Source organism: Sphaeramia orbicularis, chromosome 19 (assembly GCF_902148855.1).
Source record: "Sphaeramia orbicularis chromosome 19, fSphaOr1.1, whole genome shotgun sequence".
NCBI classification, from domain to species: Eukaryota; Metazoa; Chordata; class Actinopteri; order Kurtiformes; family Apogonidae; genus Sphaeramia; species Sphaeramia orbicularis.
The window spans coordinates 36,840,415-36,857,797 of NC_043975.1; the positions used below are offsets into that span (position 1 = coordinate 36,840,415).

The 17,383-nt window shown below is 36.7% G+C and overlaps 1 protein-coding gene across 1 annotated transcript; it reads left to right on the forward strand.

Moving 5' to 3' along the window:
• Positions 1-737: 737 nt before the first annotated feature.
• tmem235b (transmembrane protein 235b) lies at positions 738-13,773 on the forward strand. The gene is made up of 4 exons (XM_030163177.1): positions 738-1,164; positions 1,273-1,353; positions 1,503-1,640; positions 12,630-13,773. Exons 1-4 carry the CDS (start codon positions 987-989, stop codon positions 12,884-12,886), a joined length of 654 nt encoding a protein of 217 aa, XP_030019037.1. The 5' UTR covers positions 738-986; the 3' UTR covers positions 12,887-13,773.
• The last annotated feature ends 3,610 nt before the right edge of the window (positions 13,774-17,383 follow it).

The window sequence follows — 17,383 nt, forward strand, 5'->3', positions numbered from 1 at the left end:
TATCTGATGACCATGAAAAGACGACAAACTGCATTTTAATTATTTAAATGTATTGATAGAATTAGTGGATCAACAGGTATTAAACAGTTTAGATGAGTAGATGTTTTTTGTCGCAGTGGGTGTTTGGGTCTTTATGGGTTAATGTAAAATTCTGGTGTTATATCACATCTTGGTAAATGGGGAGTATTTTATGTTGGTTATGTTCTATTTTTGAGTTAATACTTTTAACATCTCTTCAGTTTTTCCGGATGGGTGGAAGTCAGTGCCAAACTTTGTACCAATTATCTTAATTTTATGCTTTAAAATATGTTGTAATTGATTTTAACAGGGGCTTAAAATTTATTGGATTACAAAGCAAACATTTTACAAACTGGAATTGAATTCAGTCTCTTCAAAGTGTAAAAAAAAAAAAAAAAAAAAAAAAAAAAAAAAAAAGGGGGGGGGGGGGGGGGGGGTCTTACAAAACCCCTATTATATGGTTCCAGTAATGTAACTCAGCGTACAGATGTCAAGGAAATGAAATAAATTGCTTTCATAATGGTTTAAATTTCTGTAATGAACATGAGTGGAATGTGTGAAGCGAGTGTAAACGTAACTGACAAAGTATGTAAGAAGTTGAAGTCCTTTTTTAAAAATAAACTAAGGAATAGTCACACAAATTGTGCGTAAAAGTGTGCGCCCTGCGTATAAATAAAATGAACAGTCCCTCCCAGCAGTGGTGTTCCGTCGGACTCAGTGATCCTCGGGCAGTGGTGTGACTTCATTCATTCAGTCAAGAAGTTAATCTCTGAATCCTGTAGATTTTCATTTCAGAAAAGCTTTTAGGGAAACCTCAATGCTACATTTCAACGTTACTTAGTATTTGTATTGCTTTCCTTTTTGCGCATCAATGAGTTTATAAAAGCGCAAAGAGAAGACGGAACAGACGCAAAATCAGGGTTTCGGCGTCCCAGTTTACGCGTTCTTAAAAGCATCACCCCAACAGGATGAGGATAACATTTGGTTTTCTGGTGATCTCAGCTGGTGTCTGCGGAATTATGAGCTTCGCTTTTTTGGCGACTTCACTCGGAACCGAATACTGGTACATCATAGAGACGAACCCAGTGAACATGAGCGACTTTGAGGACATGAGCTCCCACTCGGGGCTGTGGACCATCAATGAAGGTAGGGTCTACTTCTCCTAACTTTAATTTCAGATGCAGATTTCATGTTGGCCCACTTAGTGATGGATGCGGATCTGGGTGCTTTTCTGTTTTTATTTACATCACGCAGGTAGAAAGAGTCACACGGACTTCATAGACTCCTTCCAGACGAATTACTCCAGGTATTCTGAGACTGAGCTGAACATGCTGAGTGAGTCTCTCCTCCCTCCTCTGTGATGAAAACATTTTGTGCTCTCATCACAAAACTAAGTCTACTAATGAAATGTAATTGTCAGGGCAGACATAGAACTCCACGGATGCTCCATAATCCATCTGTGTTTGTGTGCGCTCTTTACGCAGAATTGCACAGTGCGATCGTGGTGGTTCTCCCCCTCAGCCTGGTTCTCCTGCTGCTCGGGGGCATCTGCGGATTGGTCAGCTCCTTGGCTCAGAGCTCTTTCCTCCTCACCGGCACAGCCTCTTACTTCTTCATCTGCAGTAAGTTGAGAGGTTCAGCTCTTCTCCTCACTCACTGTAAACTGCTCTGATATGAGGCGCAAAGACCATGTATAGACAGAGAACCACTTCAGAGTGCATGCAGGCGATGGTAGGAAGTTAGGAAATTAATGCAAAAATGGAAAACCTTTCTAAAGACAGATCCATTAAAACTCCACCACAATGCCTAGTGACGCACATGCTCCAAGAGGAATCAATTCTCTGCGCCTCATTGAGATGGAGTAGCCTGTTTCACATCTGCTGAGAATGGTCACTGCAGCCTCACAGCTACTTTACAATCTGTGGCATATTTATAATACAAGCCACTTGCTTTTTAATTAGATATTTAAATGCATTTTTTTTTTCTTCTTGTGTACACTCGGACCTCAGTGATGTCTGAAACAGTGGCATTTGATTATAGAGATCAATACAAAAGTAAAACTAATATAAAAAGGTGGTAAAATGAAAGCATATCTATAAGAAGACAAATAATAAATGAAAAATGCATATACACAGATAAGTAAAGCATATACTTAATTGTAAAATTTAAAAAAAGTTCATTCTTTTTCTTTTCTTACTTGTGCTTACTCATTGTTAAAGCTTAAACATACGCCCCAGATACAGATTTAAGAGTCACAGAAGCCACTGAATATATATATATATATATATATATATATATATATATATATATATATATATATATATATATATATATATATATATATGTATATGTACATAACCCTTAACCCATAAACACCCAGTGCTACTTTTATGTCAGTTCCCCAATTGAAATTTTCTCTATATCTAACCTTTCTTAACTGATTTATCACCATTTATTTATAATATTATCCTCTGTATTTTGCATTTTATCAGTATAAATCAGGTATTTTCCTGTATTTGATTCACTGATCATGAAGATGTTCATAAAAGCTCAGATTAAAGTTGAGGGTTATTATATCAAAAACAGAAAAAAAAACTGAAGAAACAGTGACTTTTTCAGTATAATCTATCATTAACTGAACATAAACCAAGTGCGTCCATCCACTGTCATTTATCAAACTCCATGGGTTTTACTGGTGAATCAATGTTGTAGAAGATGACAGTGTTTCCATGTTCACTACGGAGTCAATGTTGTAGAAGATGACAGTGTTTCCATGTTCACTACGGAGCCTCTAAACGTCCAAATGGGTCATATCTGATGACCATGAAAAGATGACAAATTACATTTTACACCAATGTAAACATCAAACATCAATCATGTATTGATAGGATTAGTGGATCAACAGGGATTAAACAGTTTAGATCAGTAGATGGTTTTGGCCAAAAGTGGATGTTCGGGTCTTTATGGGTTAAAGCAGCATATAACTTTCATCACAATTTTTTTTTCAGATTTGTAAAACCCGAGTGATAGCCAGTTATCACTAATCCATTAGTCTTTCCATGCTGATGCACCTGAATCACTTGCCTCATGGTGAACAACTTTGAAGATGACTCCATCATAAACACAGTCTGCTTGTTTACGTAACAAACCAAAATGTCACTTGGGCCTTTTCAGAAAGTTTGTTGTGAAGTGCATTGTGGGAAGCGAAAGCAGTTTCTCAGATTCGGCAGGAAAACGAGCTGGATTGCTACAATGTAAAATTATACAGTCCACCGGGGTTGTTTTAAAGAATGAGTATAGTCAGTGGATGGAGGTAGAGGCGACACTTGGGTTCAGCACTCATGAAGAGACAACGACATTGCTGCTGCGTGGAATTCCCATTCCCACAATGCACTTTGCAGCAAAATTTCCAAAAAGGCCCGAGTGACGTTTTAGTTTGTTATGTACACAAGTGTTTATGATGGAGTCATCTTCGAAGTTGTTCACTGTGAGGGAAGTGATCCAGGTGTGTACACGGCTCCTTTCCAAAAGTAATTAGAGACATTTCTTTAAGCCAGTGGTTCTCAGTCTTTTTCTGTCGGGTCCCCCTTTAGAGGACAAAAAATCTCCAGCCACCCCTCAACCCCAACAACATTGTAACAGTGGTGCAATTATAACTTTTATTGAAAGAAACATCAATATTATAACAATACTTTTTACATTTCCTTGAATAATTTGTTGTGCAAATTAAGAATAACTTAGATTTTTTTGCTTGAACAATACAAATAAACTCAACCAGACTGCTCCCTGAGACAATACTTTTCCAAATAAAAATAGGAAATGCTCAATTACCTTACAACGACGACAATAACGTTACTTTTTTTAAAACAACAAACTAATTTTGGTAACAAAGATAAACATTTTAATAATATCAGTGGCTACAATGAGCCCATTTCCATTGCACATGTCAGAACATTAAAGTGCAAACTTTACAAACTTTGCAAAAACAGAAACATTGCACATTTTTCTTTTCCAGTCCAATCCTTGTCCATTCTCCAAACTTAAACTTTTTAGTAACAGATCACTATGGCAGTAGATTTGTTTGTTGTACATCCCTAAAATGAGTCCAGGGTGCTCCAACGCTAAAACATTAGTTCCACCTGCTACATGTTCTAACCTGAAGAACAAAATAAAACACTTCAGAGTGATCCTAGGCCCCCCCAGTAAGCCTTTACTTACCAGGGGGGTAAGCAAAGGCCCACCGCCCCACAATTTGAGAAACACTGCTTTAAGCCAACATCCACTACATGGTTGACCTGTGCATTTCCACATTTAGGAGATGACTGTTTTAACTTGTTTCAAGTTGTTTTAGCTTCTCTTATGTCCCTCTAGTTGATAGCAATGACAAACAATTTAGCTTCTAAATCCATATAAAGTGCCAAACTTCCTGCACTACTAATCCAAATTCCTGACAAAATTCTTTACTTCTGAACATTTAATACATACAAACATACAATGAATAATTGTCTCCACACCTGCTATGTACAGTATGTCTGCAACGTTGGGGTTAAATATATGAAACACTGACATTTAACACTACATCACTGTGTTGTAGATTGCAGGTAAAAAGACATCCCAGTAAAGGTAGGTGCAGAGTGCGCATCGGTTCAGTGCTTCTCAAGACCATTTAGCTCACTGTTAAATCAAGCAGCAGCCATTAGATGTCTGTATAAATGAGAGAAGAGACAAAATTGTCTCAACACATGCAGGAGATCATTTCTCTCAAATGGCTGTGGGCACGGCAAGGAACATCACAGATACCTCAGAAGTGTGAGCTACATCCCACATCTGTGCTCAGTATTTACATTTTTTTCACATTTATTAGATTAATAGTAGTGGCTGTCTGGAGAGATGTCCACAGAGGATGTCATTTAGTCAACAAACATGTTTAAGGTAAAGAATATGGTATTAGCAAAACAGTTCACTGTTAGATAATGTTGTAATAATACAAATAATAAACCAGCTGCTTAATTAAACACATTCCTCTTGTGATGTTACAGTATATTAGGGAATCATCCAACTTTAGAGGACCAAAACTAACGCACATAACATATCATTTATCTTTTTGGTGCATTAGAAATCACAATTAGTGTGCATTACCAACAAGGAGAAATTGGAAAACATGAGAACCACTCGTGGAGGGTTTGGTGGAATATGCCGTGTGCAGATGGAGTGGCCATGTGGTTAATTTGACTTCAGGGGGGACTTTATAGTCAGGGCTGGAACTGACCTCAGTTATAGTTATTGACCTTGTGAGTCCACAGAGCCTGAAGGTTATTACCAGCCAAGGACGACAGACTGTTAGATTTGGCTATTTTGGTTAAATATGTATGCACAAACGCGCAGGAAAACCTGTGTGTGTGTGTGTGTGTGTGTCCTCCTGCATCTGTTGCCTCAGAAGTGCTTCATCCGGTTCTCATCAGATGATATGAGAGCTTTTATTGGTCTGTGGGGAGGAACAACGGAGAAGTAAAATTGCTTTGGCAAAGACTAATCCCAGTCTCTGTATTCTGTATCCTTCTGCTGCTTTTAGTTTCATAGTGAGCTTTCAGAGCAGATGTGGAAGGTAACTGCTTTCACATAGTTTAAGTAGAGTTTTCAGGTGGTTTTATTTGAGTATTTATTTTTCTAAATGGAAAGCTTTGGCACAACTTCACCTACTTCCAATGTGCATAAAGAAGGAAACAAAGTAGCTACAGGTCAAGACTTCCAGCAGCACCTGTAGTATTGAAGAACTGCATTTAGAGTCTAAATATAGACCAAACCTTTTCAGCTAGTGGCCTTCATCAGGGTCTGTATTTTTCAGACAACTGTGCCCTTTTGCTCGCCACATTTTACTTCAAATATCTTCACTTACTACTGCTTACATATTCACAACAGTCATGTTAGTTCAGTTTTAAAGCATCTGAGGGTAATTATTGATTATTTTTATTTTGCATTACTGGGAGCCTTTGTAACGTCATGGATGGGAGAATACGTGGGGGGGGGAAATCAGTTGGGGTATTCATCAGTAGATACCAAACATGGTATGCTTAAACATATAACGTAACACCAGATGTAACAAAAACGGTGCCAAAGACGTAGCAAGACAAAAATGATGTAAGAATCGTAAACCATGACATACATGGCAGATCTGATCATTTTCAGTAAAACATCTGCCCATTTAGGTGCTTAGGCAATAAATTAAAAAATATAGTTCAGTGAATGTTCTTTAATTTGACTCAGTTCAGACAGTTGGCAAAATTAGCCCAAATCTTTTTTTTTCTTTTGACTGTGAACAATAGAAATCACATAAAATCTGATCTTTCCCCATTCTGATCTGGGCTGGTCTTCCAATGCAGCCTCACTCAGATCAGAGTTCATGTGACATTTATGTCTCTAGATTGAGATTCCTGATAACTCTGTAATGGAGGGAGTCACTAAACCACTATAAATGATCTAAAATGAGCTCAACAGTAAACATGCACTGTGTGGTAATATAAATACAAAAACATCATGTGTAATAATGAAACATAGTCGAGAGACCATTGTCTGATGACATCTTGATAATACTTAGGTTTTACTTAAAATTAAGGATTACAATGCACAACTTTAACCTGTAGCAGAGTATTTTCTTAATGTGCATTAATACTTTTACTGAAGGAAGCGATCAGACATGAGAAATAAGTTTAAACTGAGTTCTAAGAGTGGGAGTGTAAACAGAGCTTTAGTTTCTGTTTTTCAAAGTTCATGCTTAACAACATTAAGATAATACTCCAAATAATGCAACACCTTAACTTGGTTACTAAATTAAGGACACATTTAGACTGAGAATAATTGAATGTACAGACCACAACCTCTGTTTTGCCGTAATATAAGATTGATACAATTATTAATTCTTTCAGCTCATTACTCAAAGCCCTCATTTTGTAAATATTCTTTTGTGTTGCCATGCTCTGAGAATCAATGGAAACTTGTGTTAATGGCAGAATTAGATTACTCCTAACCATGTCAACGCCTCCAACTGCTAATCTAGCTATTTCCCATAATCAAGTTTTTCGTATTTGCGTAAAATGTTCATGTGGAGGAGTTTTTTCCCTGTGGGCGTTTTCTGGCCAGACGCCTTATGACCTCCATAAAGAGGATCTTGTGATGGATAAACACTTAAAAGGACTGTTTATAGTGTCACTTAAATGAGCAGCACATGGTAATGTGTGCACTGAAATAAAGGATGGAATTAGATTGGAGTCGTCCTGTGTGAACTTGTCTGTCTAGCCTCTAAATGATCTTGCCCTTCTGCCAATTCAGTCACTTTCTTCCACTTCCTTTTTTGTTGGACTGGTTTCTCTGTTTTTCCAGAGCTTTCAAGAGTTTTTCTACAGCCAGTTAATGCATTGTACCTCTGCACCAGAAGAGAAGAGTGAGATTTAAAGCAAGTGTAAAACTGTATATATTCTAAAGATAATGCCTCTGTCTTTGTTTTCACTTTACCATTGAATCATTTTTAATTGGCCGAGGTTGGTGGAATTTGCTTTCAGTGCAGTTTGGTGGGTTACAGTAACACTTCTTTCGTCACCACCATGAAAGAGTCTAATGAGCATTTGTCTGGGCTCCCTGCAGAGCACTTCCATTGCATTTCCTGTACTTCATTTTAGTGTTATGGACATTGTGAGGAAGGATTTAATCTGAAACAAGGGAGGAAAAAAAATCCCCATTTGTGAAAATAGTCAAATGTGCTATTAATAGTGTGTTTCCTCAAGTTTCTGGATCTGTGATTGAAATGAAGAGCAGGGAGTTTATTACATTAGGAGCACCAGGACTCCAACCAGACTCAAAAAACTGTAGTGATGGTAATAGTTATTAAGTTTATGGGTAAATAATGGCATTTCTTTCTTTTTTTTTTTTTTTTTTTTTTTTTAACTTAACCCTTTAAGCGCTGAAAGTTTTTTTTTCTTTTTTTTTTTTTCAAATCAAAATTTTAAAAAGCCGTCTGTTTCATTCAGTTATGTTGCTTTGACTTTGGCGCTTAAAAAGTTAATCCGCCTACATTATTTTCCTGAATTTACAGGGCACTTTGTTCCACAAAGTCCAAGTTCATCGAGTACATTGTAAAAAAAAAAAAAAAAAAGTTGACAGGACACTGTAATGTATTTTATTAGTTTCTGGACAGCTGATTTAAAGCCGGAAGTTTGCATTTTGGCTTTTATCATGTTGGTCCTTTGGAGCCAGAAGTGACCATATTTGGGCAAAAGGGTCCAGCAGGGGGCATGCGACGAGTGATGGGTGAGGTAAACCTTAACTTAGTGACAGGGTAAGACAGTAAACTTCATCAAACATTTGCAGATCAAAATCATATGATCATATGATGAATCTTCTCAACCACAACTACATTTGAGCTCTATGTCAGGGAAAACTTTTTACTAAAATAGAAACTTTTAACATCTGATGACACCAATCAAACCCTTCTATTAGCCCTACAATTATTTACATAAAGCAAGAATGTAGAGATGGATCATAAGATCTTATTAGAGAGTTAAAATAAAATGAACGTGACCAGAGAGACTCTTGGAAAATCATAGACTCATTGTCTTAGACAGTTCAATGGAAGTCTGTGGAAGTCAGACCTTTTTGAAGCATCTAGTGGTTGTCAGTGGCATTACACATTAAGATACTCCCACTTTGGCTCCATCTCTCAGACGCCATGCTTGCCTCTTGCCCGAGCCTTAGACAGTGGTGTGAAAAAGCGTTTGCCCCCTTCCTGATTTCTTTCTTTTTTTTTTTTTGCATGTTTATCACACTTAAATATTTCAGATCATCTAATAAATTTAAATATTTGACAAAGATAACACAAGTCAACACAAAATCCAGTTTTTAAATGAAGGTGTTTATTATTAAGGGGGAAAAACTTCCAAACCTACATGGCCCTAAGTGAAAAAGTGATTGCCCCCTAAACCTAATAACTGGTTGGGCCACCCTCAGCAGCAACAACTGCAATCAAGTGTTTGCAATAACTGGCACTGAGTCTTTGCCAGCACTGTGGAGGAATTTTGGCTCACTTATCTATGCAGGATTGTTGTAATTCAGCCACATTGGAGGGTTTTTCAAGCATGAACCACCTTTGAGGTCATGCCACAGCATCTCAATCAGATTCAGGGCAGGATTTTGATTGGGCCACTCCAAAGTCTTCATTTTGTTTTTTTAAGCCAGTCAGAGGTGGACTTGCTGGTGTGTTTTGGATCAGAGTCCTGCTGTAGAACCCAAGTACACTTCAGCTTGAGGTCACGAACAGATGGCCGGACATTCTCCTTCAGGATTTTCTGGTAAACAGCAGAATTCATGGTTCCATTTACCACAATAAGTCTTCCAGGTCCTGAAGCATCAAAACAGTCCCAGACCGTCACTCTACCACTCTATTTTACTGTTGGGATGATGTTCCTTGTCTGAAATGCTGTGTTACTTTTATGCCAGATGTAATGAGACACACACCTTCCAAAAAGTTCAACCTTTGTCTCGTCAGTCCCAAAAGTCTTGGAGATAATCAAGATGTTTTCTGGCAAAACTGAGTTGAGCCTTTATGTTCTTTTTGCTCAGCAGTGGTCTTGGTCTTGGAACTCTGCCATGCAGGCCATTTTTGCCCAGTCGTTTTCTGATGGTGGAGTCATCAACACTGACCTTAACTGAGACAAGCGAGGCCTGCCATTCTTTGGATGTTGTTGTGGGGTCTTTTGTGACCTCTTGGATGCGCTCTTGGTGTAATTTTGGTTGGCCAGCCACTCCTGGGAAAGTTCACCACTGTTTATGGATAATGGCTCTCACTGTGGTTCACTTGAGTCCCAATGCTTTGGAAATGGCTTTATAACCTTTTCCAGACTGATAGACCTCTTTGTTTCTCATTTGTTCCTAAATTTCTTTCAATCACAGCATGATGTCAAGTGTTTGAGGATCTTTTGGTCTACTTCACTTTGTCAGGCAGGTCCTATTTAAGTGGTTTCTTGATTGAGAACACGTGTGGCAGTAATCAGGTTTGGGTGTGGCTAGAGAAATTTAACTCAGCTTTCCAAAGATGTGATAAACCACAGCTAATTTATGTTTTAACAGGGGGAGGCAATCACTTTTTCGCACAGGGCCATGTAGGTTTGGAATTTTTTCCCTTTAAAAATAAACACCTTCATTTTGTGTTTATTTGTGTTAGCTTTGTCTAATATTTAAATTTGTTTGATTATCTGAAACATTTAATGCAAAAAATATAAGAAATCAGGAAGGGGGCAAACACTTTTCCACACCACATTCACTCTCTTATGACTGAAATCAAAGAAAGGTGGTGGATTTTCACAACTGACATTCTATTTTTGGACAAATGATTGACAGGATTGTATCGACTAACATTTTATCGATTAGTCTCCTGTTAGTTCTGGTTATTTCAAAAAGCATGCCCCACTTATCTGATTTTCTCTTTCTCTTTCAAATGAACTGAATAAAAAAGACAGATCGGATGCATCTTCCTCATCAATTTCCACCCTTGTCGCACCCAGGGGTGAAATCATAATCAAATGATTATTAGTCCCGCCCTGCAGCAGTCACTTGGAACTAGTAGGAAGACATCAAAATTAAAAGGGTTTCCAATAGCAACACTATGTAGCTGTGAGGACTGTGTGCGTCTGTGTTTTTCAGTTAAGTGTGTGATGGCTGGATGCTGTGCAGACAACTTGTGTGTCAGTGTATTTCCTGTCTCTTATGTATAATCTGAGATTTTTGGTGGCTAATGGCTTTTTATTGATGAGTTCACAGCATGGACTGTTATGAATTTCCGCTTTGCTAAAGCTTTTCATATTTGCTGTCATACCATGGTAGTTCACAGTGTTCTTACCATAATGAAAAAGTATTTCTTCCTAAGACCAAACACAAATGTAAGGGAGACTGGATATGGTTACAACATGTGTAGGTCATATGATTATTTCAGTGTTTATCAATTTTTTCCCCAATCTCACATGTCAAATGATTTACCTGCAAACAGACACATACATATTCTATAGAGAAACAAAGTGATTTTGAGCTATGAAGTTACATTTTAGCTTTGATATTTTTACACGATATTGAACTAACATTATGACTATGTTATCTGATATGAAGTGTTACAGATATGAAGGAACATGTTATACAACAAGTACCATTCCCACTAACATCGTGACTCATTTTGCATTCACAATAGGATCCTCTGCCGTCCGTCCGTCCATCCGTCATCTATCTATCTATCTATCTATCTATCTATCTATCTATCTATCTATCTATCTATCTATCTATCTATCTATCTATCTATCTATCTATCTATCTATCTATCTATCTATCTATCTATCTGTCTGTCTGTCTGTCTGTCTGTCTGTCTGTCTGTCTGTCTGTCTGTCTGTCTGTCTGTCTGTCTGTCTGGTTGTTTTATTTCAATAAAAACCTCTTTTTGACCTATGCTATGGGATGTGATTTCAGTTTTTTGCTTCTTTAACAACTTAAATGCATGTGCCTGTCTCAGTAACAGGGAAGGTTGAAACAAAGGGTGTTTTCACTCCTAATATGCAGGTGGGAAACCTCTGGACCACAGTGAAGAGCAAACACAAAGCCAAAAAGCAAACAGAACCATGGTTTGGTTCATGTACAATGAGAAAACACTTGTTAGATGGCTCAGATTTTCAGGCCAATTACAGGGAGTATTGCAATGCTATTACCAATAAACAGAAGAAGCTAAACAAAAGATATCAAATTCACTCCAGTCTATAAATCAGTCACTGTGAAATACAAGGAGACACGTTGCACATATGATGACAACAGAACACTGTAGTATGCTCCAAAATTGCAGTTGAAAGCAAAAATAGCTGGACAAGGTTTATACAATGTACAGAGTTTCAGTTAGGTTTGAAATCGCTGAAAAGAAATGCCATGTTTAATTAGAAGGTTGAAATGGTGTCATTTGTAGTGAATAAATGTGAGTACTTAATTATCAGTACTCTAAGTCAAAAATGATGTAAGTGACAGTTAAAGTAGTATTTGTTTATTGCAAACATACCCAGCCTCCCCAACATGTTTTTAGTAAGGGATGGCCTTGACAGTGTTCACCTGCACTACATCACAATCAGAGGACAATGTTTCAACAGCTGCATAAAATGAATGTCTAAAATATATGATAACAAAAATATTTGTGGTAAATTAATTTAGCCTTCTGTGATGTTGTGATGTCTTACATGTTACACATTATGCAACTATTATTGCTAGGAATCAAAGTCAAACATTTCAGTGAAATAAGTTACATCACTTTTGTAGCAGTACAATAAGATTCATTCTACAGTGAGTTTCTGTCTTCATCTTAATGTACTGTAAAAAAACAACAACAACAAAAAACAACTATAAATAATGATTATAAAGCCATATTTTAAAGCTGATATTCAAGACAAAACTTTCTGAGGGAGTCATCTTTGTCACGTTTTTCATCTCTGAGGACTTAATATCCCTTAGTACAAATTTTGTGAACTTCTCACATAAGTCATAGTTTACTTTTTTGTTGTCTTGTCTGAATGTTCAGAGTGTGTTGTGTCTTCTCTGTGCAGGCCTGCTGACCCTGTGTGGTGTGAGCCTGTACATTGTCTACTGCTGCCAGGCTTTAGCTGAAACAGAGCGTCTGGTGGGACCAGAGGGTCTGGCCTACATCCACATGTCTTTCGGCTGGTCTCTGGGTCTGGCGTGGCTCTCCTACGGCCTGGAGCTACTCACTGGCGTGCTGCTGCTCATGGCCGCTCGCATGGTAAAGCTGTCACAGAGTAGTCCCTCTGCAGCCGGATCCTTTTACATTAAGTATGAAAAATGAGCAGTGATGAACAGAACAGGTGGTTCTGCAAAAGCTTAAAGCAAAATATGGTCTCTGGACAGACAATTAAAAATGTCTTATAAAAGTGTGTTTTATCAGTTACATTTTCTTAAAGTTCTTAAACCTGTGATGAGAGATTGATAATTCTTGTAAGTGAAAACTGTAAGTGTACAACAATGAGCACTAGCTAAACTTGACAAGTTACTCCACCCTGTGGAGGAAAATAATATGGCTTCTTGCTTCTCACCATGCTGACTGTCTATCATTGGGTTGGATACAGTACAACTACAGTGCTTTTATTGCACCAGTGGGACTGCTTCTATTTTACAAGTAAAATGCAAAATGTGTTGTTGTTTGATATCAGATTTCAGATATCAGATACTATAACTGATCAGCAACAGCTCTTTTACACATTTATTTATTGATATCATAACAGACCACTTAGAGTCATCTGTTTTCTATGCTTTAAAACTGCTTTGAGTGTAAAAATGCAGCAGTGCAGAAAGATAAAACAAAGGTGTTGAACCACAACTGAGGTTAAGCCACCCAGTTGTAAACAGGTTTATACCTTATACCAGCCTGGCCAAAAAATAAGGTACTCACATAACATTTCATTGGACCACCCTTAGCTTTGATTAACATGATGCATTTGCTATGGTGATGTTTATGCAGTGGTTATGCAATATCACAATAAATATTACATTTATTTCCATTACATTTTTTTTCAAGATCTTAAATTGTTGATGGAGAGTCAGACCACTGTATAAAGTCTTCTTCATCACATCTCAAAGATTCTCGATGGGGTTCAGGTCTGGACTCTGTGGTGTCCAATCCATGTGCGAATATGACATTTGATATTCCCTGAACCACTCTTTCTGATGATCGGATGAATCCTGATATTGTCATCTTGGAATAAGTCTGTGTCATTAGGGAAGAAAAAAGCCGCTGATCTTCAGACCTGGTCATTCAGTATATTCAGGTTCAGCTGACATCATTTACACATAATGTTACTGAACATAGACCTGACTGACTGAGGCAAGCCCGGATCATAACACTGCCCCCACAGGCATGTAGGCACTAGGCATGATGGGTAATCACTTCATCTCTGTTCTCACCCTGATGCATCCATCACTGGAACAGGGTCAATCTGGACTCATCAGAACACATGACCTTTTTCCATTGAAACACAGTCCAATTTTTACATTCTCTATCAAACTCCTCAGTGCAACACTTAGGCTTAAAGATGGAATGATCAGTGGAAGGATCTGAACTATTTGGTGAGTTAAACGCAGATGCAAACTTTTTTTTTTTGGTGTAGCTTTGTACACTGTTGCCCATACAGTTGGAATAATTTGTTTTTCAGACACATTCATGTTCTTATTCCTATTTAAACACATTCATAATCCCCTTTGACCAGTTACAATGATTACATACTGAGTCCCAATTCCACTTAATCTATTAAGAATAAATCACATTGCCACAACCATTTCAGGAGAAGAGGTAAAAATATTTTGTTCCAACTTTATGGGCAACAGTTTATATGAGTGCATGAATATACCAATGAAATAAATGTAAAGATGTATATTCTCATGTGAATTGCAATTTGTCTTTTGTTAATATGTAAAATTGGTATTGAAAAAAATCAATCATATTTAATATTTATATATCATCTATATCATCAGTTTATATTGATATATATTGTATCATTTGGGAACCTGTATCAAAGACTATTAGTATCTGAACTGCTATCGAACAAATGTAATGATACCCATCCCATACTGTGTGGTGATGTGTGATCTGTGCCAAACAAAACTGGTGTTCTTATTCTTAATACATATTTCATTCAGACTATAATGTACCTTTAATCATGCACAGTATTTTTTTTAAAGAAACTGAATCCATTTGGTTTTAAAGTTCACACTGATGAAAATAAGAAAACCACTAAAAAAAAGACCCAAAAATACACTGGTACATGTTTTCAATAGCTAATGTTCACTAAATGTCTGTAATTTTTAAATATTACTTCGATATGTTGTGTCAATATGTGAAAATACATGTATTTCAATATAAAGTGTGATTTCATCTGATAATATTTTAGACCCTTCTGTTTGTCAAATATATGTATGTGTCCATGTATTTGAGTCAATGCGTTTCTTTCATTTAGTGTGCAACTGATTATTAATTAACCAGCAGAAAGGGAGAGAAATATTTCATTCGAGTACTGATGCCATGGAAACTGCAACACTTACAAAATAATGAATGAATTAATACTGCATGCATACTTAAATATTTACATGTTTTGGCTGTAAAATGGGATGTTGGAGTGCTTGACCCTTGGAGGACATGATTTTAAGATGCACATCTGTGTTAGTGCCACTGTTGCACTAGAACTCATTGGTTCTTTGCATACTTATCTATGATATTTCCATGGCAACCTAAACATCCCATGCATCCACACAGACAAAAGGACAAAAATGTGCATTCAGAGATTCTGCTCCAACCAAATTCAGCTTCACTCGGCAAACAAAAGATAAGTGAAAGCAGACGCATTCGACTGACAGGATTATTTTTAGCCGTGGTCTGATGAACTTCAGATATCTCCAAAATGTCAGCACAAATAAAATAAGAAACCTGTGTGTTTTCAGCTCTGGCCTTGAGATGTTTGACTGCATGAAATATTTTTCTTTCAGCTGAAAGTGTTGTTCCTGTTAGAGTGACTTTTTATGAAAAAAGCCATATATTTATATAAATGACTTATTATATATTTAAGTTTTCTTTATCACTTAAAAACAGAAATAACAAACATTAAAAACACTATTTTGCATGCTTCCATCAGTTAAGAAATTACTTGTGATGGAGTGGATTTATTCCTTTTCAGACTTAGTATAAATAGGCCTTATATGAAAAACAAATGAACACTGGGCATAAAAACCAAATCTGACTTTACCATGTTCAAAACCAGGAACTCCCATAAATATGATGTATTTACAAATAAAAAAATGAAATTACACTCAGTTCTGGATTATCTTCTGGATCAACAACACACTGATTGTATTGAAAGATGTTGTCATTTAGCAGTTGTGTGTATTTTTTGATACTGATACTTAAATTAACCTAATTTCAATGAAAATTACAATAATCTCCAGATGTACCCACTTCTAAACAATGACAAAAAATCTAGAGCCCCAATCTTTAACATCCTCTAGGACACAGCTGTCAAACATGGGGCCAAAACCGGCCCGCCAAAAGGTTCAATCTGGCCCGTGGGATGAATTTGTGAAAGGCAAAAATTACACTGAAGATATTAACAATCAAGGATGTTAAAATCATTTTAGGTCAATTCAATCTAAAGTGGATCAGACCAGTAAAGTACTATCATAATAACCTATAAATGATGAAAACTGCAAATTTTCCTCTTTGTTTTAGTGTAAAAAAAAAAGTTAAATTACACAAAAATGTTGACGTTTACAGACGAACCTTTTACAAAAAATGTGAACCTGAAATGTCTTAAGAGAAGTATGTGGAATTTTACCAATATTCTGCCTGTTACTAAATGTTTTTTGTAGAGTCATTGTGATCTGTAAGTTGTGATGTACATGTATAAATGATAAACTAAGGTGTAATATTGTTAACATTGCACTTGTTTTCTTAAGAATTTTCAGGTTGTTCATATTTGTTCATATTATGTTCAAGTATGGCTCGTAGATGTAAACATTTTCATTAAGGAATTCTACTTTTTTCACTCAAAAACAGAGAAAACTTTGGAGTCGACATTGTTTATTAGTTCTTATCCTATTATTTGTATTATTTTACTGGTACGGCTCACTTTATATCATATTAGACTGTATGTGGACCCCCTGAACTAAAATGAGTTGGACACCCCTGCTCTGGGAGGATGGAGATATGGTAGATGCCTACAATGTGTAAATATGTTGAGTTAAAACATGCTACAGTTTCTGAGTCACAGCTGCATGCTGATTGGAATACCCTTGAGTAATAACAGTGGGTAATAATAACAGGTATTAGGTTAATAATAGTAAAGTCACACTACAGTCATTAGGGCCCATGTGCTGGCCATGCAATGGTTGGTGAAGGCCCTATTGTATCGACTGTGTTAAATATTATTTTTTTGGACATTCCTTTGCATTTTTGAGGGCCTGAACATGCGCGAAAAGTCGGTCTTTCAGTGATATTTTTTTTTTGTTTTGTTTTCTGAAATAAGCTTTAGAAAAAGAAACATTTATGATCCTCCCATCTTTTCTACAACTTTTTTTTTTTTAATACTATCCCTCTTGTCACACTCAGAATGTTCAGATTTTATCTTCAGTGTTGGCAAAAAAAACTAAAACATATCTGATGTAATGAGCTGAGTTCTCACTTGCTAAATCATGGAAACTAAAACATCTATGGCCAGCTTAACTCAAAAATGTCCCACCCTCTTATATTACTGATGTAACAGTGTGGAAATTTTACAAGAATTTACAAGAATACTTATTG